At 47.9% G+C, this 25,084-nt stretch overlaps 1 protein-coding gene across 2 annotated transcripts in view; it reads left to right on the top strand.

Annotated features, from left to right (window-relative positions):
• GRM5 (glutamate metabotropic receptor 5) overlaps positions 1–25,084 on the top strand; it is a 352,105-nt gene that overhangs the window by 307,755 nt on the left and 19,266 nt on the right. For both annotated transcript variants that reach the window (XM_084842559.1, XM_084842558.1), the window contains exon 7: positions 9,643–10,582. In XM_084842559.1, the coding sequence (XP_084698685.1) occupies positions 9,643–10,582 (940 nt within the window). The remainder of the gene's footprint in view (positions 1–9,642; positions 10,583–25,084) is intronic.

Here is a 25,084-nt window from a genome sequence, read left to right as displayed (position 1 = left end):
GTTGACCAGGGACCCACAAGCAGGACACTAGGGGTGCACGAAAGTCCCTTACCTGTCCTTGAAGCTTTTCGCGGTGGGGGGGAGGCGCTTCGCTGCTCCCCCCATGAAGTTCAGGCCAGGGGGGGAGGCTTCCCGCCTCGCCCGGCCAAAATTCAGGCTGGGGGGGAGGCTTCCTGCCTCGCCCGGCCGAAATTCAGGCCGGGGAGGAGGCGCCTCACCTCGCCTGGCCGCGAACTAAAAAGTTTTTTTTAAAAAAAGGCCCTGTGATAGGCTACGTGACGATTAACGTAGCCTATCACAGCTAGATCTGCAAAGTCACCTGTGATAGGCTACGTGACGATTTACGTAGCCTATCATGGCTGACTTTGCAAATCTAGCCATGATAGGCTACGTTAATCGTCACGTAGCCTATCACGGGGGCGTTTTTTTTTTCTTTTATTGGAATGGCGGCAGCGGCAGCCGGTTGAAAGACCGGCTGCCGCTCCCGCCTCGGACGAAGACCCGCCAAACCGCCGGCTGGACCCGCCGCCGGGAGGGACATTCGGCAAAGGTAAGTCCCATCCCGGGGGGGGCGGGGGGGCGGAGAATTTCTCCCCGAAACTTGTTCGGGGGGCCGAACACGTTGGCGCTTGGCCCCCCGAAGTTTCGGGGAGAAATTCTCCGCCAACCCTACAGGACACAAGCACAACAGCACCCTACCACCCATGTTCCCCAGCAACTGGTGTACATAGGCTCACTGCCTCTGGTACTGGAGGTAGCATATAGCTGTCAGGAGTAGCAGCCATTGATAGCCTTCTCCTGTTGCCAACTTTGCTGAAGCTAGCCAGGTTTCATCTAGTCCAGCAGAGGGCAACTCGTGGCCTCCAGATGTTTTGGCCTACAACTCCCATGATCCCTCACCATTGGCTATGCTGGCTAGGGCTGATGGGAGCGGTAGGCCAATACACCTGTAGGGCCTCTAGTTGCCAAACCCCGAATCTAGTCCCTGGACTCGGCAGACTCCATGAGTGGAGCTTCTTCTGTGGTGGCAACCTTGGGATGTCCATCAGGGTACACCAATTCACCTTGCTCCCTGTACATGTTGTGCAGCAGTGAGGTCTTCCTCCATGGAGATCTCATCCAGTCCTGGTTCCTTCTGGGCACAAGCTAATTCTGATAGGAGTGAAGTAATGTTAGTAGTGTAGGTATGCCTTGTGGATGCCTCTGTCGCTCATAGGATCACTACGTGTTCAAAGGGGATAGATTTCTGTGGATTCATTTTAAAAAGAGAGGAGGGAAATGGAGCATTATGCTCCTGTCTGGGAGGGCAGTGTGTTGTTTGTATGTATGTATGTATGTATGTATGTATTACATTTCTATACCACCCCATAGCTCTCTCTGGGTGGTTTACAAAAGTACACTGATACCCCATTCTATTTCTCTTCCTTCTTATTGGTCTCTTACTTCCATTATTGTTGCTTCTGAATTCATGCAGTGGGGGTGGGGGGTGGGGAGGAGGAATACGGTCATCTCACATTCTTTGTGACTTGTGGAGTAGCAGAAACAAACTGTAGTTTCAGCAGCTTCAGAGACAAGGAAAGAGAGGAGATGCAATTAATTCCGCCAGCATTTGATTTATCTCCAGGCAATATGGGCATTTCTCATTCTTAGTGCCCTCTAAATGTGTTGGTGGTTTGATTTTTGAGGTGAGAGAACTAGGGAGAGCTGAGACTTTGCAGTTCATCAAATGCCTTAAATGCTTTACTTAAGGACTGGATGTTCAAGATGCGCATTTTAGCATAATTGCGAGAAAAGTGCCTAATTGTTATGATGGAGTAAATTAAGGACAGGTGGCCAGCTAAGGTTTTTTTCTTCCTCTTTCTTCTCCCAGATCACATTTCAGCCCTTTAGCAGTGTAAGCTAGCAGGTTGTTCCCTGAAAAGGATCCAGAGAAGGCATCCCTTAAGAATACTAATGAGGTATTGCCTTGGCTGACAGTTCTTGGTCTAGGACAGGGCTGGGCAAATTTAGAGGGTTCGGGGGATGCACTGCCCCTTCCTGAACCCTCTGGGGGCTGCCCTCAGAAGTGGCCATGCTGCCACTGGAAAGAACTGTAGCAACAAATTCCAGCAGTATCATGCTCCTGACAGCTAGGGCATAAGTTGCCGCTTTGGTTCCTGATGTGCTGCCCTTAGAGTTCAAGGGAGTGTCAGGATTTGGGGGGAAACTAAATGAATTCCAGTAAGATGGGCAAAAAAAAACACCATCCCAGAGGGGTTCACACATATCTGCAGACAGAACTAGGCACAGGGATGTCAGAGGATGTCAGAGTTTTCACAAGCTCGGCCCCCTGGACTCCAACTCGCCCACCCACTCAACCAGTGTGACTCAACTTCCAGCACCCACCAAGCCCTCATGCCTCCTGATGCGTTGGGAAGGAGAGCGCCTGAGGGGTTGGTAGGTGGCAGTGGCTGGAGTCACCATGCAAGGAGAGTGCAAGCAGTTGACACATGGTGGGGGCAGGAGTCCTGAGCCACCTGCCAGCCCCTCGTGCTCTCCTTGCAAGGGTTTTGTCAGTTTTGCCCTATGGAGTTTTGCCCTATGGAGAAAATAGTAGGTTGCAGGGGGTTGATTTTCATTGGGACAAATGCTCAGGGAAGGGAGGGTCAACCCTCCTGTGGCAGGGTCCTGATCCAAAACATGCAGGATGCACTTGCATTTCATTAAAAGCCATTTGCCACTGCAAATTGTGTGAATGGTGTTGCATCTAGTTTGGCCCTTAGCTGTTCTCAAGCAAGCCACTTTGTCTTGAACATAACTAACTTTCTTTGGCTCAGAGCCAATGGGTTGGATTCTAAGATTTCCTTCCCTCTGGTGGATGGAAAGAGTCTGTCCATCCAAAAGAACCCTCTTTCCAGAAGAAGAAAAATGTTCAACACAACCCTATGTATGGGCTTGGCCTTGGAGGCATCCGCAAAGATGGTTTAAGCTACAGAACTTGTCTAAAAAAATGGCAAAGAAGATTTATTTGTGTCTAGATTCTTTAACTAAATGATAGTTCCTAGAGCACATGTGAACTCATGTCAGTGGGAATCAGGTAGCCGAAAACTTTATCTTTTTGTGCAGCTTGAGTCTGGAAGCAATACACACTGCTATCGCTATAACATCTTGCAAGGGAAGTGCAGTAGCTGCCTATCTGTCCCTACGTTACTATCAAAGGAAGCACCTTTTTTTTTTGTAGTGTTATCTTGTCAGCTTTCTAATTTGCACTTGAGAGGATCTGGAGCACCTTAGAAAAGGTGTGAAAATAAATTGATGGGCAACTCTTGCGATCAGTGATTAGAATTCACATTTCACATGAAGCCCTACCTCCTAGCTGTCACACAGGTTATAACTCAGTGTTCTGTGTCACGTGATGGGCTTCTTCTCAACTTCTTTCAAAAAATGTGGTACTGTAGAATTATATTTACAGGAATGAGACAGAGAATTCAATCAATTCACACCCATTGGCATAAATAAATAGTATAAAACTGAAGCAAAGAACCAGACTGGTGTAGGTTAGATCAGGAACAGGCAGACTTGTCGGATCTACTTTGTCTTTTTCTAGAACCCCGAGATCCACCCAACAGAGCCTGGTGGAAAAGACATAGGATGCTTCATTATGCAATTGTCCTGCCTTGTTCATGGGAATTTTGCAGGGGGTACAGAAATCATTGTCCTCAATTTGTAACTCAATGGAGCTTCCATTGCTTCAATGGAGGTGTGAAGCACCTTGGATAGCTCCTTTAGAATTCTGACTGGTTCTGACTGAAACCCAGAGTGGATGAAGCACCCCACGGACATCGGAGCCACCAGCTTCCACTGCCTCCCGCGTTTTCCCTCTGTCTTTTTTCTTACCAACAAAGAAGATGGAATAGCCCCCTGTTTGGAATAGGGATGTACGAAACTCACCTTTTCGTGGATTGATTCGCGTTGGGGGGAGGTGCTCCGTCCCTCCCCCCGGAATCCTTGACGGGGGGGGAGGCGATCCGGTCCTCCCCCCTGAATCCTGCTCGGCCAGCTCCGCTCCGCTCCGCAGCCAGCCAGGCCCGTCCGCAGCTGGATTTCCGGCCGCAGACGGGCTACTGCAGATGAAAATGGCAGCCGCCATTGGCGTCCCTGCATTAGCCATGATAGGCTACGTAAGTATTTACGTAGCCTATCATGGCTAATCCCCCCCCCAAACAAACCAGTGTACGCAAATGGCGGCGGCTATGGTGTAATACTTACGTAGCCTATCACAGCAAAGACCAGGACGACAATGGCGGCCACGGCAGCCAGTCGAAAGACCAGCCACCACCACCACCGGAGACACCACCGGAGCTGCTGCCATCCGGAGCATCCGCCCCAGCTAAGCCTCGTCCCGGGGGGAATCTGCAGGGGGGGCAGGCCATTCTGCCATGGATTTCGGGGGGCCGAATGCCAGTGCATTCAGCCTCACTGAAATCCGTGGTGGAATTCTCCGCCATCCCTAGTTTGGAAGCATCCATACACTTAGAATTAAAGACTTCTGACCCTAGGAATTTGTTTGTGGTACATGAACTAAATGCATCTTACAGTCCTTCCACACACAAAAACCACTTCTGGTCACCCCAAGCTTTCTTTCTTTCAGCAGCATAATTTAGGCAGTGGGGGAGGGAGTCATTTTGTTGCTACTATTGCTAAACAATTGGGGGTCTGAAATCCTTGCCAATCTATGGCAAATCACCCAGAGACCTGCCACTAGATACAGATCTAGCTTCTGACCACTGCTAGGTTAGAGTGTCAGACTAGGACAGGGAGACCCGGGTTCCAATCCCTGCTCAGCCATAAAGCTCACTGGCTATTCCTCAGATTGCTTTACCTCAGAGGGTTGTTGTGAGGATAAACATGTGGGGAAACCATGTGAACTGCTCTGTGTGCCTTAGAGGAAGAGTGGGGTGAAAAAGAAATAAATAAAAAGAATAATACATCTCAATTAAGATACAATAGTTTTTGTTATCTTGATATAAGAACAAACATTTGGCGTGTGGGGTAATGATATAATCCCACATAGGCCACCTTGAGCTCCTTGGAGAAATGAATGGACACAGTTGTAATTAAGGAGCAAATAAAAAATATGAGTTGGAATCTAACAAAGTTTTCCATGTTCTGGCAGGCTGCATGTGGCCCCCTGACCATTTTTGTAGCTCCTGCAGCCACTGCCAAATTCGACACCACTGCAGTAGTAATTAGGGATGTACGAAAGTTACTTACCGTTTCGCGGACCTGCTTGGTGGTGGGGGAGGAGGTGCTCCGTCCCTCCCCCCAGAATCCTCGGGGGGGGAGGCGCTCCGTCCCTCCCCCCAGAGTCCTGCCCGGCTGGCTCTGCTCTGCGGGGATTCCCGTCTGGGTTAAAAAAAAAAATGTGTACGCAAATGGCGGCGGCTACGGCCGCCACCATTTGCGTTCCTTATTTTTCGCCTTCTTAGTCTACGTAAATATTTACGTAGACTATTACGGCAAAAATAAAGGGGAACGCAAATAGCGTAGTGGGCGCTATTTGCGTTCCTTTTTGATTTGCCATTTTAGCCTACGTAAATATTTACGTAGGCTAAAACAGTGAATCAAAAAGGAACGCAAATAGCGCCCACTATGCTATTTGCATTCCCCTTTATTTTTGCCATTATAGTCTGCATAAATATTTACGTAGACTAAGACGGCAAAAAATAAGGAACGCAAATGGTGGCCGCCGTAGCTGCCGCCGCTTGCTTATGTGTTTTTTTTTTTAACCCAGACGTGACAGGCTATGTAAGTCTTTATGTAGCCTATCATGTCTATGTAAAAAAAACAAAGACCAGACTGCAAATGGCTGGTCAGAAGACCAGCCACTGCTGCCGCCGCCGAAGCCACCGCTGGAGCCGCCACCGTCCGGAACTTCTGCCCCAGGTAAGTCTCGTCCCAGGGGGGATCTGCAGGGGGGTGGCAGGCCATTCCACCATGGGTTTCAGGGGGCCGAATTCCAGTGCATTCAGCCTCACTGAAATCTGTGGTGGAATTCTCTGCCATCCCAAGTAGTAATAGCAAAAGAGGAGTGATCCCACCCCCTGATGCCACACCACTGAATTTCAACAGCAACTTCAGCAGTGTGGCAGCAGCAGTGTGGGGTTGGAATACAGGTGTGGTCCCCGCTAGGGTCGAGGGGGCAATGAATCCCTTGACCCCCAGAAGTTGCCCAGCCCTGTTCTAAATTGTGGGGTGCTGTGAAAGATGCCCAATAAAGGAAGCAGGATAGAGAGAACTGGTGCAAGTAAGTGGAAGAAAGGGCAGGTCCAGCAATCAGGTTCCATGCAAAACACATCTGGTACTAGAAGTTGTCAATATCAGTGGAGGCTGGTGGCTCCAATGTTGGTGAAGCTATGAATCCATTCTGGGTTTTAGTCAGAACCAGCCAGAACTCTAGAGGAACTATCCAAGGTGCTGAACCCTATCCCAAAATAGGTTCAGCACCTTGAATAGTTCCTTTAGAGTTCTGGCTGGTTCTGACTGAATGTACAAAAGATAAAGAAAGGTTATAAAGTGGGTATAATTGTGATAGTACAATATAAAGATAGTGCATTTGTTATAAGACAATAATTACAATGGTTGCAGTCAATGGAACAGTAGTTATTATTTGTTGATGAGATCTCCGAATTATAACCCATTTCATTACATTGTCAAAACTAACCTAAAACCAAAGATTCCTCCGTAAACCTACATTTCTTACATCTGAATGAAACAGAGAGTTGATTCATCACCACCCCACCGAAGTCAGAGCCACCAGCTCTGCTCAATATTAATTCATATATTCTATGATGAACATGAAGAAGGGTTGCCAGCTTTCTTCCTGGCAGAGAAGAGGTGCCATCTTTCTGGGTAGGAAGCCAATGAGTCAACATTCCCGATCATTGCACATTCATAGCATGGTAGAAATATCTGTATGGCCTTTCTTCAAAAAGCAAAATCTCTTGGTGAAGAGGGAAGCTCCATCCAGTGAACAATTGAAACCAGTGCTTATTCCCAGAACACATTGTGCGGAATCTTAAAGTGATGCTCATTGAATAATCAGGTGAAAAGCTAAATAGATTAGGATTTCTGTAAGGCTACAAAGGGGAAGAGGGTGAAAGCCAACTGTTAATGAAGAATATAATCCTACCCACTGTGCCCAGGTTGATTAGAAAAGCATGTATCAGTTTTAATAATTAAAAGGAAGGATGGTTGACACACAGTTATAAATTCCACTGAAAATGCAATCAAATGGAATGTGAGAGCCTAGGTATGATTTTTTGACGAGCATAACTTCTGGCTAATGATCAGATAGTTTAACCTCCATGGAAACCAGATGCCCATTGGCTTATCAGGGCCCCAAGTTATGGCAACTACAAGGGTTAGAAAAGTCATCGTCTATCAGTCTTGTCAGCTACACTCAGTGACCTGTTGGGAAGGTGAATTGCCTTGCAGGCTGCAGTAGGTTTTTTAAAAAGTGGCAAATGATTCAACTAAGACAGCCTTCTCCAATGTGATGCCATCCAGATATGTTGGACTGCAACTTTCATCAGACTCAGCTAGCCAGAATGGCCAGTGGTTAGAGATGCTGGGAGCTGTAGTTCAAAACATCTGGTGGGCACCGTGTTAGGGAAGGCTGAACTAAATTATTTGGCAAGTGAACATTTCAATCCCAGCTGGAACAGGTGGTGGATCATCTAAAGTGGTCCTACAAGTCAACCATAAGGTGGGGATGGAGGTGGGGTCCTGTTTTCTTTTTATCTCTTCCCCACTAAAATAACGTCCTTGCCTTAAGAACATAGCAATACCATAGTTTGATCAAACTGATGTCCATCTAGTGCAGGTTCCTCTTTCTTCCCAGCAGTGGCCAGCCAGAGGTGAAGTCACAAGTAAGACATGAAGGTCACCTCCTGTGTTTCCCATCATCTGTCCCCATATCTTGTACTCAGTGGTAGACAGCCTCTGCATTTATTTATTTATTTATTTATTTATTTATTGCATTTATACCCCGCCTTTCTCCCTCTCGCAAGGAACTCAAGGCGGCTTACATTATCCTCCTCCTCACCGTTGTATCCTCACAACAACAACCCTGTGAGGTAGGTTGGGCTGAGAGTCTGTGACTGGCCCAAAGTCACCCAGTGAGCTTCCATGGCCAAGTGGGGACTAGAACCCGGATCTCCCGGCTCCCAGTCCGTCACTCTCACCACTACACTACACTGGCTCAACACTACATTTGGATGTTCCCTTCAGCTATGCTTGCTAGTAGCCATGTTTAGACGTATTGCTCTATGCACTTGTTCCGTCCTTTCTATACGCTATTGGCAACCACCATAGCTTGTGATTTAATGAATTGTGTACATTAATTTGTGAAGGATTGGGGTGGGAGCAGTGACTTGGCACCCCCTGAGCAAGCTTTATGTATGTCAAGGAGCCTGGAGGATGCAAGGATATGGTGGCTAGGCTTGAACAACAGGCTTGGGTTCCTTACACAGTGCCACACCAGCTCCATGCTCACTGCCTCACTTAATGGCGGCTGGTGGCTCTGAAGTCAGTGGAGCGGTGAATCCACTCCAGGTTTCAGCCAGAACTAGTCAGGACTCTAAAGGAAATTTAGGGATGGCAGAGAATTCCGCCACAGACCCCAATGAGGCTGGATTCCAAAGAATCCAGCTTCTGGAGTCCGTGGCGGAATGGGCACTCACCTCTGCCTCCCTCTGGAATCCATCCGGGCCGACTCCTCCATGCAGCAATCCTGCGGAGCCAGCTGCCAGGTCCGCATCACTGGCAATACGGCCAGCCACCATTGCTGTGCCGTATCACTGGGCTAACTCCAGACGCAAATGGCATCCACTACTACGCCACTTGCATCCCTGTTTTTTCATGCAATAGGCTACGCAAATATCTACATAAATATAATTTGCGTAGCCTATCGCGTGAAAAAACAGGGATGCAAATGGCATAGTGGACACCATTTGTGGCCGTAAAGCTGTTAGATTAACCTAAATGAAGCTGTAAATGGCTGCATTTAGGTTAACCTAACAGCTTTACGGACGCAAATGGCATAGTGGACGCCATTTGCAGCCGGAGTTAGCCCAGCGATATGGCATGGCGGTGGCGGCTGGCCGTATCGCCAGCAATGCAGACCCGGCGGCCAGCTCTGCAGGATTGCTGCAGAGCAGAGCCAGCCTGGACAGTTCTTGGGGGAGGAGCATATCACCTCCCCCCAAGGGAGGATTCCCACGCAGACCAGCAGGTAGGGGGAATCCACCCATCCCTACTGAGATCTGGAGCCGATCCACCACCCCACTGACATCTGAGCCACCAGCCTCTACTAGATGAGGCAGTGAGTAAAGAGCTGGTGTGGCACTGAAAAGCACCATGGATAGCTTCACACCTTGGGTAGCTCCTTTAGAGTCTTGACTTTTTCTGACTGAAACTGGGAGTGGATTCACTGCCCCACTGACATCAGAGGCATCAGCCTCCACTGGCCTCACCCCAAGAGTCACTTTATTTATTTATTTATTTATTTATTTATTTATTTATTTATTTCTACACCGCCCAATAGCCGAAGCTCTCTGACAAATCACCCGATGTTTCCTGCTTTGCTTCTCTCCATACCAGGTTGCGATTTAATCCCAGTCCAGTATCTCCGATGGGGTGATCCAGAGCCAATTGCAGCTGTTGTTTTTGCCTGCTTGGGTCTCCTGGCCACCATGTTTGTCACGGCCATATTCATCATGTACCGCGATACGCCGGTCGTCAAGTCCTCTAGCCGGGAGCTCTGCTACATCATCCTAGCAGGCATATTTTTGGGCTACCTGTGTACTTTCTGCCTCATCGCAAAGCCTCAGCAGATCTACTGTTACCTTCAAAGAATTGGCATTGGTCTCTCCCCAGCAATGAGCTACTCGGCCCTTGTGACGAAAACGAACCGCATTGCAAGGATCCTGGCTGGGAGCAAGAAGAAAATCTGCACAAAGAAACCTCGGTTCATGAGCGCCTGTGCCCAGCTGGTCATTGCGTTTATCTTGATATGTGTTCAGCTGAGCATCATTGTTGCCCTGTTCATCATGGAACCACCAAATACAAAGCATGACTATCCAAGCATCCGAGAAGTGTATCTGATATGCAACACCACCAACCTGGGTGTGGTGACTCCCCTCGGATACAATGGTTTGCTCATCTTGAGTTGTACCTTCTACGCATTCAAGACCAGAAACGTCCCTGCCAATTTCAATGAAGCCAAGTACATCGCCTTCACCATGTACACGACTTGCATCATCTGGCTGGCCTTCGTGCCCATTTATTTTGGGAGCAACTATAAGATTATCACCATGTGTTTTTCAGTCAGCCTGAGTGCCACCGTGGCTCTCGGCTGCATGTTTGTGCCAAAGGTGTACATCATCCTTGCCAAGCCAGAGAGGAACGTACGCAGCGCGTTTACCACTTCAACTGTGGTCCGCATGCATGTTGGGGATGGGAAGTCATCTTCCGCAACGAGCCGTTCCAGCAGTTTGGTCAACTTATGGAAAAGAAGGGGATCATCTGGAGAGACTCTAAGGTAATAACTGCTCAGAGAGGAGGCTTCCGGTGGTGAGTTTTCCAGCAGTGATCAGGGAAGAAATAAGAGGAAAGATGCTGGATTTTGTCACTTCTGCACTGCCATTCATCTCCCCAAGGGTGATGTGATTTAGAATAGCCCAGTAGGCTACTACAATGCAGGATCCATCTCTTACCCCAACCTGAAACATGGGAGACATATTTAATTATTCATCTTCTGAATTAATGCATGATCTATCCTAGCCTTCCCCAACCTGAGGCCCTCCAGTTGTGTTGGACTGTAACTCCCATAACTCCCAGCCAGCATGGCCATTGGCCACCTTGGGTTCTTTAAGGAGGAAAAAAGGCGGGATATAAATGTAATAAATAAATAATATAATATAATATAATATAAAACATAACACAGGATGCATACACAGGGCCATTTATCAAGTGGTAACTTATCACTGCGTTCATGTGACCTCTTGTTACACTGGTTGTCTGGCCTTCTAGACATGCTGCCATAATGCTGTAGGAGACACTTCTCTGTGGTGCAGTCCTATGCAGCTATATGGTAGGTGCGTGCATGCTGAAACTCTATGGGTGGAACCAATCCCATGTGTCTTTTTGCCCAGTTATTGCTGGGTGACAGTTGGGTAGGAAAGACCCACGTGCTTGGGGTCTTTCCTACCCACATCGTTCCAGTACTCACACATATCCTGTAGCTGCACGGGCTTGGATCATGAGATGTGTGGGTCCAACTCAGCTATGGGTCCATGCGACGGACATGGACCTTTGTATCGTCCTTACCAAGAGGAACTTTACCACTCAACAGGTGCAGATGTGTGGCAAAGTGCACAGTGAAGCAGTCGTCCTTCCCTCCCAACCTCTAATGTGGCGCCCGCTGGTAAAGAAAAAGGGAGTGCGGTGCAAGCGTAGCTATTGTCCTTTGAGAGGCCCTGTTGAGTCAGTTGCGCACGTGCTAGAAGAGGAAAAGCAAGAGCTCGTACAAAAACAAGATGTTTAAATTGCTTCCTCTTTTCTTTGAAGCTACTAATCGAAAATTCCTTTCTTTCTGCCGACAGTCAAACTCACTGTGGGCTTACTGTATATCTCCATACTGAAAAGACAACATAATTGTTTCATAACTAGAAATTAATCACTCACCATTCAGTAGATAGGATCATTAGCAGCTATTTTTGGGATTTCCATGAGTGTTTTCCAAGTGATTCAACTAGTCTAACTAGTCTTAGTCTAATCACCCTGTCATTACTGATTCCCATAGCTTACTGTCTGCTACACTTTAACCATCCCCATGGGGCAATGGCTTCCTGTGGCCCCACAGTTTCCAGGCTTGCTCCCTGTCCTCCTACTGCTGATACCTGGTGCTGTGGTGGGCCACCTCTACCAGATGGTGGAGCTGTAGAAGGCCAGCATTCTCAGCAGCACTAGCTAGTTGGATCTAGTGGGTATTTAGATTATTCAGAGCACAGCTACACTAGGCCATTGTGGGAAATTAAAATGACAGCTAGCCACCTGGCACTGCTTAGAGCAGGGGTGGGGAACCTCTGAGCAGGGGGGCATATGTGGACCTCTAAGCCCCTTAGTATGGACATCCAGGTCCTCCCCAGGCTATGCCTCTATTTCCTCAGGGCACACCCCCTTCCTGATTCCCTGACTCCGCTCTTTATTGATAATAAGTATTACTCCATCCTGATGAGTCCATCAGCTACAAAGCTAATGGAAGGAACCAATTAGCCACTGCGTGAACAGAATGCTGGACTAGATGGACCCTTGGTCTGATCCAGCATGGCTCTTCTTATGTTCGATGATGATGATGACTACGACTACTACTATTAACTGAATTCTTACCCTGCTTTTCAGAGAATTATTGTCTTCCAAAGTGGCTCACATCAATTAAAAAAGAGAGAGGCAGGCCCTGCTGTCAGGCTTACAAACTAAAAGGACAAGATGCGCAAGGGAAGAGGAGTGGAGGGAAAAGGAGGAGGAGGGAGATCAGTTTTCCAAGGCCAGACCATGATGATGAGCTAAGCGGGCATATAAAGTACTTCAAAGGTTGTCACAGAGAGGAAGGCCAGGATCTCTTCTCCATCATCCCGGAGTGCAGGACACGGAATAATGGGCTCAAGTGACAGGAAGCCAGATTCTGGCTGAGTATCAGGAAAAGCTTCCTGACTGTTAGAGCAATACGACAATGGAACCAATTCCCTAGGGAGGTGGTGGGCACTCCCACACTGGAGGCATTCAAGACAAGGCTGGACAGCCACCTGTCAGGGCTGCTCTGACTTGGATTCCTGCATTGAGCAGGGGGTTGGACTCGATGGCCTTGTAGGCCCCTTCCAACCCTACTATTCTATGATTCTTTGAAATGCACTCTGGATCAGGCTGATCTTCTCTTGCTGGTGTTCTTGCTTGGATAACAGTGGGTGGTTCTTGTTCCTTTGGCCAATGGATGGGGATGGAGTGTTCTTTTCCCCCTTTTTTCTGCAGTCCCAGGGCAAGGGAAGTTGGAGTTGAGTGCTGTCCCTGGCAGGGAGGGGGAAGCGAGCTCCCAGAAACTGCTCCTTCTCTGGCTAGGGATGGTGGAGAATTCCGCCATGGATTTCAGTGAGGCCGAATGCACTGGCATTTGGCCCCCTGAAATCCATGGCGGAACAGCCTGCCACCCCCCGCCACCCCGCGGATCCCGTCCGGGACGAGACTTACCTGGGGCAGATGTTCCGGATGGCGGCAGCTCCAGTGGCGGCTTCGGCGGCAGCAGTGGCGGCGGCTGGTCTTCTGACCAGCTGCTGCCGCCACCATTTGCAGTCTGGTCTTTTCTTTTCTTTTACATAGACATGATAGGCTACGTAAAGACTTACGTAGCCTACCACGTCTGGGTAAAAAAAAAAAACGCGTACGCAAATGGCAGCAGCTAGGGTGGCCGCCATTTGCGTTCCTTATTTTTCGCCGACTTAGTCTATGTAAATATTTACATAGACTATTACGGTGAAAATAAAGGCGAACTCAATTCGCATAGTGGGTGCTATTTGTGTTCCTTTTTGATACGCTGTTTTAGCCTACGTAAATATTTACGTTGGCTAAAACGGCGAATCAAAAAGGAACGCAAATAGCGCCCACTACGCTATTTGCGTTCCCCTTTATTTTTGCCATAATAGTCTACGTAAATATTTACGTATACTAAGACGGCGAAAAATAAGGAATGCAAATGGCGGCCGCCGTAGCCGCTGCCATTTGTGTACGTCTTTTGTTTTTTTTTTAACCCAGATGTGATAGGCTACATAAATATTTACGTAGCCCATCAGAGTTGAATACAGAGATGCAAACGGCGGCTATGGCAGCCGCCATTTGCATCCCTGCTACCGAGCGGCCGGATATCCGGCTGCTGGTGGAGCCAGCTAGCGGCTCCGTGGAATCCCCACGGAGCGGAGCCGGCCAGGCAGAACTCCGGGGGGAGGGACAGAGCGCCTCCCCCCAACACCGCGAAGCAGATCTGCGAAACGGTAAGTGACTTTCGTACAACCCTATCTCTGGCCGATGGATAGGCCAGCCTGATCCCCCCTTGTCTTGATGATACTCCCTGGAAGCAGAGGCTGCAGACTCCCATGTGCCCTCAGTCCCCCCAGGCTGATGACAGGAGCCAGAGTGTGCTCCCATTCTGCTCTCCAGTCCCAGGGCCCTTGCACAACCTTGCTTAAGTTTGGGGAGGGAGAATGCCCGGATAGAAATACCTTGTGGTGTGTTGTGCATGTCAGACAATTCTGCCATGGATCTCAGTGAAGCCGAATGCCAGTGCATTCGGCCCCCCAAAATCTGTGGTGGAATGAAGCCCCCCATTCCACTTACCCCACGAAAGGCGCGCGAAACGGAGCACTTACCTGGTGCCACTCGCGCTGCTTTGCGAATGGCGTCTGCGTCTGCCACATTCCCCATTTAGGCCATGATAGGCTACATAAATACTTACGTAGACTATCACGGCTAACGCAGGGACACCATTTGCGTCCCTGCGGAGGGCGTGATAGGCTACATAAGTATTTATGTAGCCTATCACAGCAAAAAACGGGAACGCAAATGGCGGCCACCGTAGCCGCCGCCATTTGCATTTCTGGGGTTTTTTTTGCCGTGATAGGCTACGTAAATATTTACGTAGCCTATCACGGCCAAAAACATGAACAGAAATGGCGGCCGCTGTAGCCACTGCCATTTGCGTCCGCAGGCTCCAGACGCCTGCGAATGCACCCGGCTGGCAGCTCCATGGAGTTGTTGCGGAGCGGAGCTGGCCAGGTTAGGATTTCGGGGGGAGGTGCAGAGCACCTCCCCCCCACCGCGAATCACCCCTGCAAAAAGGTAAGTGACTTTCATACATCCCTAACTGAACATCACATCAAGAACCCTGCCCACTTTTGCCTCTGGTCACGCCCATGGCTGGAATGCAGGCCCCAACAGGTTTTGACCAAGGCAACCTGGACCTAGACAGAAAAAAGATTCCCCACCCCTAGTTTAGAGCACTGGGACAGAGAAGCATTTTCTTACAGGGGACCCAGGAAAGGCATCATTGGTGGATCCTGCCAGGGCACTGACAGCTGCCCAGAGATGCCAGGTACTGACAGCCCTGGCTGGAACCTTTCCCAAAATAGGGTGGCAGTGCTGGACAAAGCTTCACCTGTTGAATTCCTTCCTGTTGAGGAACTGCTAAAATCTCTGGAGACCAGTGGAGGCTGGTGGCTCCTATGTCAGTGGAGCAGTGAATCTGCTCCGGGTTTCAGTCAGAACCACTCAGAACTCTGGTCCTGGCTGAAACCTGGAACAGATTCACCACCCCACAGACATCAGAGCCACCAGCCTCCACTGCCAGAGACCATCCTGCCAGGGGAAAAAGAGGATCAGTCCACAGAATCCATATAAAAGCATGCAGGAGAGGGTCCTCTTGTATTTCAATTATTGAATTACCTTCTCAAATTCAGGAATGCAGACTGCTTTCCACATCATGATCAACCTGTGTAAAATCAAATGACCCCGAAGAAAGGATAAATCCCAACTCTACTTCATGTTCAGCGGTTGGCTCATAAACCTATTCAAGCCAACACTGAAGTGACTGGAAGCCAAAACAAAACAATGCCAATAATAATAACAAGAAGAAAAAGAATGATTTTTTGAATTGGAACGATGTAGTTATATTTAGATGGTGCAGCCTGCTGTAAAGGAGTGAGTCATGCCGGTTCTTAAAGAAACATGCTGTTTAAGTCATGCCAGGCCACAGAGGGGCCCCTATCATTAAGACTGTGCTCTTTTGATGCTAATTGGTGGCACCGCCAAGTTTCATCAAAGGACTGTCAAAGAGACAACGCCAGGGCTCCATTCAAAACTTTGCCTGCTGTCAGCTTCAAAATGAGAACAAAAGCAGGGCGACTAACACAAGGCTGCATGGCTTTTTTTCGTCTTTTTTTTTTTCTTGTTTTTGCGTAGGATGCTCCTTGATGCAAGAATTGTATGAAAAGTTCTAGGAAGGCCTATTAAAAAAGACAGATATTGGTCAATAGTGGAAGCGGGAGGATGACACTCCTTCTTGCCAAGGGTCTTCCCCCAGAATAGGTTGAGCATCTTAGCTAGCTCCTTTAGAGTTCTGGCTGGGTCTGACTGAAACCCAGAATGAATTCATAGCCCCACAAGTATTAGAGCCACCAGCCTCCACTGATATTGGTCCATAGTGGATGCGGGAGGGTGACAATCCATGTGATGGTGAGACATCTTGGTAAGCCGAGCCCACTAGAGTGCAGATCCTGTGTTCAGTTTGAAAAAAGTAACCAGAAAGTTGTGAGCATTTCCTTTGAGTGCTCACAAAAGCTCAAAGCTGTTGTCTGGAGCTGCCCCTTTTTGGCATGTAACTCCTTTGTTTCGGGAACTGCACTGGCTGCCTATTTGCTACCAGGCCAGGTATAAATAAATACATACATAAATAAAGCCATTTGCAAGCACTCCGTGGAAAAAAATGCTAGCAAAGTGCTCCTGTTCATTTCAATAGGCGGAGTTGGCCCCAAAATGTTTGGTGTGGGGTAGAACAAGACCCACCCTTGAAGACCCCTGGGATCTTGTGTGTCAGTCGCTTTTTGTACCATACCAGCCATTGTTAGAGCTGCAGGCTTTGCAGCTTGGTAAGATTTAGGGATGCATCTGTCTGTTTCATTTTCTCCCCCATTTATTTTTTTTAAATTTCAAGTTCTTTCTGTCCCATTTTTGAAGAAATTTGCACATTTTGGTAAGTTATTATCAAAAAGAACTAAAGAGAACCAGCATGGTGTAGTGGCGAGAGTGTTGGACCGGGAGCCGGGAGATCTGGATTCTAGTCCCCACTCGGCCGTGGAAGCTCACTGGGTGACTTTGGGCCAGCCACAGACTCTCAGCGCAACCTACCTCACAGGGTGGTTGTTGTGAGAATAAAATGGCGAGGAGGAGGAAAATGTAAGCTGCCTTGGGTCCTTTGCAAGAGGAAAAAAGGTAGGATATAAATGCACTAAATAAATAAATAATAAAAAGCGAACTGAAAGAAATTCTCACCCATCTGTAGGGATGCTGGAGAATTTCGCCACGGATTCCAGGGAGGCTGAATGCCAGCGCATTCGGCCCCCCAGAATCCATGGCGGAACGAAGCCACCCACCCCACCACCCTGTGAAATGGTCCCGGAACAGAGCCTACCTTGTTGGCCATTCCGGTGACCCTCGAATGGCGACCGCATCTGCGGCCGCCATTCGCCTCCTTTCAAATGGCTGTGATAGGCTACGTAAGTATTTCCGTAGCCTATCACGGCTAATGCAGGGATGCCATTTGTGCCCCTGCGGAGGCCGTCATAGGCTACGTAAATATATATGTAGCCTATCATGGCAATAGGCAGGAACGCAAATGGCAGCCGCCATAGCCACCGCCATTTGCGTTCCTGTCTTTTGCCATGATAGGGTACGTATATATTTATGTAGCCTATCACGGCAAAAGACAGGGACGCAAATGGCAGCGGCTACGGCGGCTGCCATTTGAGTCCCTGCGCAGCCCAGCGGCTGGATGTCCTGCTGTGGGTGGCCCCGGCTGGCAGCTCCACAGAGTCGCAGTGGAGCGGAGCCAGGAGGATTCCAGGGGGAGGGACGGAGCGCCTTCCCCCACTGCGGATTACCCAGCGTGGGGCCAGGTAAGAGTTTCATACATCCCTACCCATCTGCACCGATCAAATTCTATAGGTACAGCTATTGCTAGCAGGGACAGAATCATGATGTATCTGCTTGCCAGGCAGCTGTTAAAGATGAGGAACCTGTCTGGGAAAAAAGAGGTGATGACCTAACTCAGCACTACAAACATGGATGAATACCCAGGGATTCAAACCCACACTTTTAAGAGCATCACACTTAAAGCCCTAGGTGCAAATGGACAAATCTGTTAGTTTTGGTTTCTCCCACGTTCAATGTTTTAAAAAAGAAATTGTAGTTCTTTCATCCCGTTTATGGAGAAATTTGCCAATTTGAATTTCATTTTGTTTCATTTCATTTATTGCATTTCTATACCACCCAATAGCCAAAGCTCTCTGGGAAGTTTACAGAGATTAAAAACCTTAAAAATACAGTAATTGGACTTAATATAAGAACAGTTTATACAACATATAAACAGACAGCAGACACACTCACATATGCATGTCCAAACAATTTTAATAATCAACAATAAGAAATCCCATGACCTGATTAAAAACTTTCTCATATGCTGCCAAATGCCTGAGAGTAGGGGGGCCACCACTGACAAGGCCCTGTCCCTTGTTGCCACCTTCCAAGCCTCCCTCAGAGGAGGCACCTAGAAGAGGGCCTTAGACGATGAGCGTAGTGTGCAGGTAGGTTCATGCCAGGAGAGGTGCTCCATCAGGTGTTGTGGTCCCGAGCCATGTAAGACTTTATAGGTCAAAACCAGCACCTTTAACTGGGCTCGGAAACATACAGGCAGCCAGTGCAAGCAAGCCAGAATAGGTGTTATATGTTCAGACCTTCTTATCCCTGTTATCAATCTGGCCACTGCATTTTGCTCAAGCTGCAGGCTGCAGCTTCTGAACTGTCTGAATTTGACAAAATTTTGATCCAACCCTAGCCAGGGTTGGGGGTGCAAGCTGAACTGAGGCAGGGGTCCTACTCAAGGTGGGCTGTGCTTGCCTCCATTTTGCTTGCAGTCATTCAAATGGAGGTGCTCACATATTTGAGCAACCCTGCTTTGAATGCTGCCTCCATTCCTAAAAACCCGTGCATCAGGGTCACCAGATAGGAACCCGGAGATTTGCACTATACCTTTACATTCTTCAGTGCAGCAAAAGACATGAAAGCCATGAACTCTCCTGAAAATCCCCCCACCCAGTCCCAGTTCCTTTCCTCTGCCCTTTTCTCTTCCTATTATGGCAAGCAGCGCTTCAAGAATGTTGCACACAAGGTGGGAGTGGAGGTGGACTAAAGAGCAGAGGAAGGAATGGGCAGAAGAAGTGATGCTGGGTTGTCTTCTGTGATGCTCGTGGTCTTCAGGGTACAGTGTGAATCTCTGGGTTGTAACCTGGCAACCTTACTGCACGGGGACCATCCTGGTAGCACAGAGAGGACAGCCAGAAAAGAGAAGAGGCCGACTCACGTGGCTGAGGAACAAGGCCCTGGTGAGGCTGGCAAGATTTCCACATCAGGGACTTGCAGCTCAGGTCAAGGCTAAGACTGGAGAAAGACCAAGAGGCAGGACCAGTCCTGACTGGTCATGTGGGGATATCTGCCACCCCGACAGAAATAGGAGGAGACAGACAAAAAAGAGCACATGGTGCTTTCCCCACCTTCATTTGCCCATGTCCACTTTTTCTGCAATCCTTACGGGCTGCTTCGCTCAAGACGTGTTTCCGCAATTCACTTCCACGTCTAAGAACATCAAATGGAAAAGACCAGGGGAGTCTTGAAAACAGGATCTTGGGGTCACTGCACTTGTGAATTGTCCTTCCCTCTATCTCCCTCTGTTGGTTCAGAGGCTCCATTACAACCCCTGAATCAGCCAGGGTTGCATTAGGGATGTCGGAGAATTTATCCACGAATCTCCGGGAGGCCGAATGCCAACACATTCAGCCCCCCAAAATTGGTGGAGAAACAGTCCGCCACTGCCCCTTGCTTCGCAGTGGGAAATTCTGGGGGGGGAGGCGCCGCCATTTGTGTTCCTTATTTGGGCACGTGTAGTCTACGTAAACATTTACGTAGACTACGGTGAAAATAAGGGCAACGCAAAAAGTGTACGCGCTTTTTTTTCCCCCCAAAGTCAGCTGTGATAGGCTACGTAAACATTTACGTAGCCTATCACAGCTGACTGCAGGGACGCAAACGGCAGCGACTACGGCCGCTGCCATTTGCGTCCCGGCAGGAGAAGAGGTTTCGCGGCCAGAGGGACGGGGCGCCTCCCCCCCCGGCCAGAATTTCAGCGGTCTGCTGAGGATCTCTGGGAGGAGGGGGAGGTTAAAGCCTCCCAACCACCTCAATGATCTGGATCAGGAATGCGGGAGGGGGTTATGAGTGTATGACCAGGTTCGCACAACATGCTAACCCACACTCAGCGGTTGAGTGTGGGTTGTTGTTGAACTGCGGGTTATTTGTTGAACCGTGGGTTAGTGTATTATCTGAACCCAGGACATTTTCCACAGGGTGGCTTGTTATCCATGCAACATGGCTTGTTAACCACCCTGAACAACCCAACAATAAACTATGGGTTCTCAAGGTGGCTTCTTCAAGAAAAATAAGCCACACTGCATGGTTAACAGGCCACCCTGCAGAAAATGTCCTGGGTTCAGACAACATGCTAACCCATGGTTTAGCAACAACCCACACTCAACCACGGAGTATAGGTTAGCATGTTGTGTGAACAGCCCCAGTGTGTGTGTGTGAGAGAGAGTGTGCATGCAGCCCCCAGCCAACACCACATGTGGCCCAAAAGGTCCCCCCCTCTCGGACATGCCCTAGCCACAACCCATGTGGATGTCATCTAAAAGAAAGGAAATGTATCCCTTTCCAAAAAACTACTGTCTTTATTGATGTGCAAATGATAATTAATCAATTAATCTGCTCAAATAGAAGATGAATGAACTAAAATCTGATTAATCTTAAAAAGAGCCTACAGAATATCCAAGTTACCATACTGGTTACACAACAAAAACAATGGGGGGTGAAAAATAAAACCCACATGGTGTCCCATGATATATTCAAAAAGCATTGCAATGAGTGCTAGTAAGTGTAACCCTTACATCTGCAGCCGCCAATGACAGCACCAACAAATAACCAGTTCCCTGGAGGCTTGGGGGCAGCATTTTAGGGAGGCAAAACCAGTGTGAGCATCCAGCCCTTAATTTGTTCACAGACAGACAACGCCGATCAGGTTTCAAAGAAGACAAAGACAGTGTGGTGTGGAAAAGTACATTAAAAAAATACAGGCTTGGATCCTAATTAGGCACCCACAAATGGAAGGGCTCTTTCTGTTCAAGGATAGTGAGGAGATCCAGCAGAAGATCCCACCGGTGGAAGAAAGGGAGGCAATTCTTGCTGATTCCACCTGCCCCTGCACACACAACCACCCCGCACACACACTATTCCACAGGGTCCCCCGGCCCTCCAGAGGAAATTTTTGGAGGATACAAGGGGCTGAGGGAGAAGAAGGAGTCACCTTCCCCTTTCTTCCTCCCTTCTGCTTCCTCCCTTCTGCTTGCCTTCCCCCTTCTGCTTCCACTTTCTGCTGCCTCCCTTCTGCTCACCTTCCCCCTTCTGCTTCCTCCCTTCTGCTTGGCTTCCCCTTCTGCTTCTTCTCTTCTGCTTGCCTTCCCCTCTTCTGCTCACCTCCCTCCTTCTGCTCGCCTTCTCCCTTCTGCTTCCTCCCTTCTGCTCGCCTTAGAAAGCTAATGGGTCTTATTTGCACCCTCAAGGCCAAGCCACCCCCAAATACTTTGCATTAAAGTGGGGATAGCTCTCAGCAATATATCGTTGTTGGGAAAATCCATTCCCCATGCCTCAGCTATTGCATAGAGCAGATTCCCATGCTCCAGGCCATTAGTTTTTATATACAACTGTGACTTGGGCTGGATCAGGGCCTCCTCCTATTGTAGCATTCATTTTGGGGTGATTGCAGATTGGTATCCTTTCAGTACAGCAACCCCCATGCCTTCTTTTCAAGAGAGTTGATTTTCCTGGCCAAGTTGTCCTACCACAGAATCTAAGATTTTGGAGGTTGTTCAATGGTTTGATTCATTCCTTCTGCATAGATAATTTAGTTCGGGTACCTCTCTGGACAAGTTTGATAATATGATTAATTAAAATTTACAGAATGGCAAAGGAATAGCTGGGACGTCTTTGTGAAATTATGTGAAGGAGATTACATCAGAATGATTTTGATGAATTGCCTAAAAACATGGCTCCATCATATAATGAAATGAGCTTCTTGTACATTATGATTACAATGGGTTTAAATTTGCATGCAGAGCTACAGTTCTCTTAGGGGAGCGTTCTTGGCATAAATTTTATTAAACCATTTTTGACAGAGTGATACAAATTGTTTGGCAGCATGCATGCAGCATATTGGTTCAAAACCAAGTCCAGACTTTTTAAAAAGAAAAATTGAGACAATATTAGCATTTATTTAGTATTTTATCATGTTCAAGGTGCTTCTTTTCCGACATCTTGTTGAAATCCTTACATAATGCGTGTCAACTAGGTCAGTATTATCACCCCCTTTTTGTAGATGGGGGAGGGAGGTAAAGTGGTTTAACTTTTAACACTTATTTGACATTTTAATGCGTTTTTTTAATGTTTTAAAATTGTTGCATGTTTTAATTGTAAATCACCTTGGGGGCCCTATTTGAGCTGAAAGGCAATTCATACGTATCGTCATCATCATCAACTAAGCCTGGCCGAACCATCATTTTTTGGCCCTAGTAAAAATATGTAACACAGGCCCCCACCCACAAACATCCGATGGATCCTGTCCCATACATACCATTATCCTAATCTATCCTAATCCATGCATACAATCGCTTGAGTCATGAAAGAAGTTTATATGTTATTTCAGAAATTAGATTTTCAACATTTCAGAAAGTACACCATATCCCACACTGGGCTTTTCTACCATGCCCCAACCCGCTCCCTTATTTTGCTATTTTTGTTTACTATAACATCCAGCTTGAAGAAGAAGGGTAAAATCCAACTAAAGTTCTACTTTGAGTTGTTGTTGTTCAGTCGTTAAGTCGTGTCCAACTCTTCGTGACCCCATGGACCAAAACACGCCAGGCCGTCCTGTCCTCCGCTCTCTCCCGGAGTGTGCTCAAGTTCATCTACTTTGAGTAGAACCATTTAAATGAATTGGACTTAAACTAGCCATGACTAACTTAAGTTCCATTAATTTCAATGGGTCTACTCTAAGTAGCACTTTAGTTGGATTTTACCCGAAGTGTCCTACAAAGCCTGCTGACTATTTTTTAATCTTTTGGTTGGCCCTAATAAAAGCATTATCCTGTCAATGCTTTTATTTTTGTTTTAGTCTAATGGTCCATTGCAGCTCTTATAAATGTTTTATAAACAGACTGATACATTTAACAGCTTTATTTTTCTGATCTTTTTCCTTGCAAACTCAATTATTTCTCCGAAGGCTATTTCTCTTGCAAGTGCACAGACAATAGGCAAAGAGCAAAGTGGCTTAACAGTTCTTGCCCCATAGCCTGAAGTTTTTGATGCATGCTAGTTTGCCAAAAGTTCTTTTGGCTTCTGTCACACTGATTGCCAGCACGTGTGTTGTGGGGGCCGGGATCTTTAGAGCTATGCCCACTTCACTGAAATCACTTGCAGGTGTTTTTTTTTTTTTTTAATCTAATTGAATAAGATCAGTGGGGGTGGTTCGTACTCTTTTTCTGAAAAATAAACAAACTTGATGTTGCTGTTTTTTTTCAAATGCAACATTACACAAGGACAATTCTCAGAAAGATATGTAGGATACTTGCAAAGTACACATTTGCTCACATAGATATTGGGCCTGTAAATCCTACCAGCAGCACTGGCTCCCACTGTCTCTGGGATCAATGCCCTGATTATTATGGTGCTTTCTACCTCCCCCTAGGTTCCCCTCCCTCATACCTATCAACAAGGAATTCTGGGACTGGTAGTTCTTGAGAGAGCAGCTCACATAGGGAAGCACAAATCTCTCTTTCTCTCAAATTACAAGTCAGAGTTTAACTGCACAAGGAGCGACACCAGTACCCATGGGCTTTGGGGCAGGAATCAGGAAGCTCATCCTCAGCAGAGTGAAGCATGCCTCTCCCCCCCCCCATCATTTGATTTGCTCTTCATGGTTCCTGCTGCTGCTGCTTCCCTTTGTGCCTCTTTCCTTGTGGGAATTGTGCCTTTCTAGCTCTGCTAAAACATAGCCACCATCTTGCAGGGGAGACAGGGAGGCAGAACCACCTTATTCATAGGATGGCACGGTAGGGACAAGGACAGAAATACAAGCAAGGTGTGCAACCCAGTTGTCCTCCAAGTTGCTGTTGGCCGCCATTCCCCCACCACTGCTACCTCATGTGGAGTATTGTGTCCAGTTCAGGGCACCACACTCTAAAAAGGATGCAGACAAGCTAGAGAGGGTTCAAAGGAGGGCAACAAAGATGATCAGGGAACTGGAAACAAAGTCCTATGAGGAGAGACTGAAAAAACTGGGCATATTTAGCCTTGAGAAGAGAAGACTGAGGGGAGATAGGATAGCGCTCTTCAAGTACTTGAAAGCTGGCACAGAGAGGAAGGCCAGGATCTCTTCTTAGTCATCCCAGAATGCAGACACGGAATAATAGGCTCAAGTGACAGGAAGCCAGATTCCGGCTGAACATCAGGAAAAATGTCCTGACTGTGTTAGAGCAATACGACAATGGAACCCATTACCTAGGGAGGTAGAGGGCTCTCCCACACTGGAGGCATTCAAGACAAGGCTGGTCAGCCATCTGTCAGGGATGCTCTGACTTGGATTCCTGCACTGAGCAGGGGGTTGGACTCGAAGGTCTTGTAGGCCGCTTCCAACCCTACTATTCTATGATTCTATGATTCTACCACCACCCCAAGTCTCCACAGTGAAGACAGGAAACATCCCACTCATTCTAATTCATTTATGATGGTGCCATGCAGTGACACAGGCTCGGTTCGGATTACATGCTAACCCATGATGAGTTAAATAAACCACGATGGTTTGTTTAACCCATGATAGCTTAGCATGTTGTCTGTGAGCTCTTTTCCCACCCACGATGGGTTGTTTCCCCCATATAAGCCACCCTGGGAACCCACAATCAGTCAGGGTTATTTTACCAATGGTGGGTGAGCGTGTCGTCTGTCGCACCAACATGGGCTACAGAGATCGCCTACAGAGCCATGTGGCAAGAGCAGCCAAAAACAGTGCTGCTGCTGTGCTCCTCTTAAGCAATCTCTGAGCATCCTTGTTTTCCTGCCACAT

The sequence above is a fragment of the Heloderma suspectum genome, chromosome 3 (assembly GCF_057233095.1).
Source record: "Heloderma suspectum isolate Gila_16-S chromosome 3, 16-S_ref, whole genome shotgun sequence".
NCBI classification, from domain to species: Eukaryota; Metazoa; Chordata; class Lepidosauria; order Squamata; family Helodermatidae; genus Heloderma; species Heloderma suspectum.
Note: the sequence above shows the minus strand (reverse complement) of the source record. Positions and strands in the feature narration are given on the sequence as shown.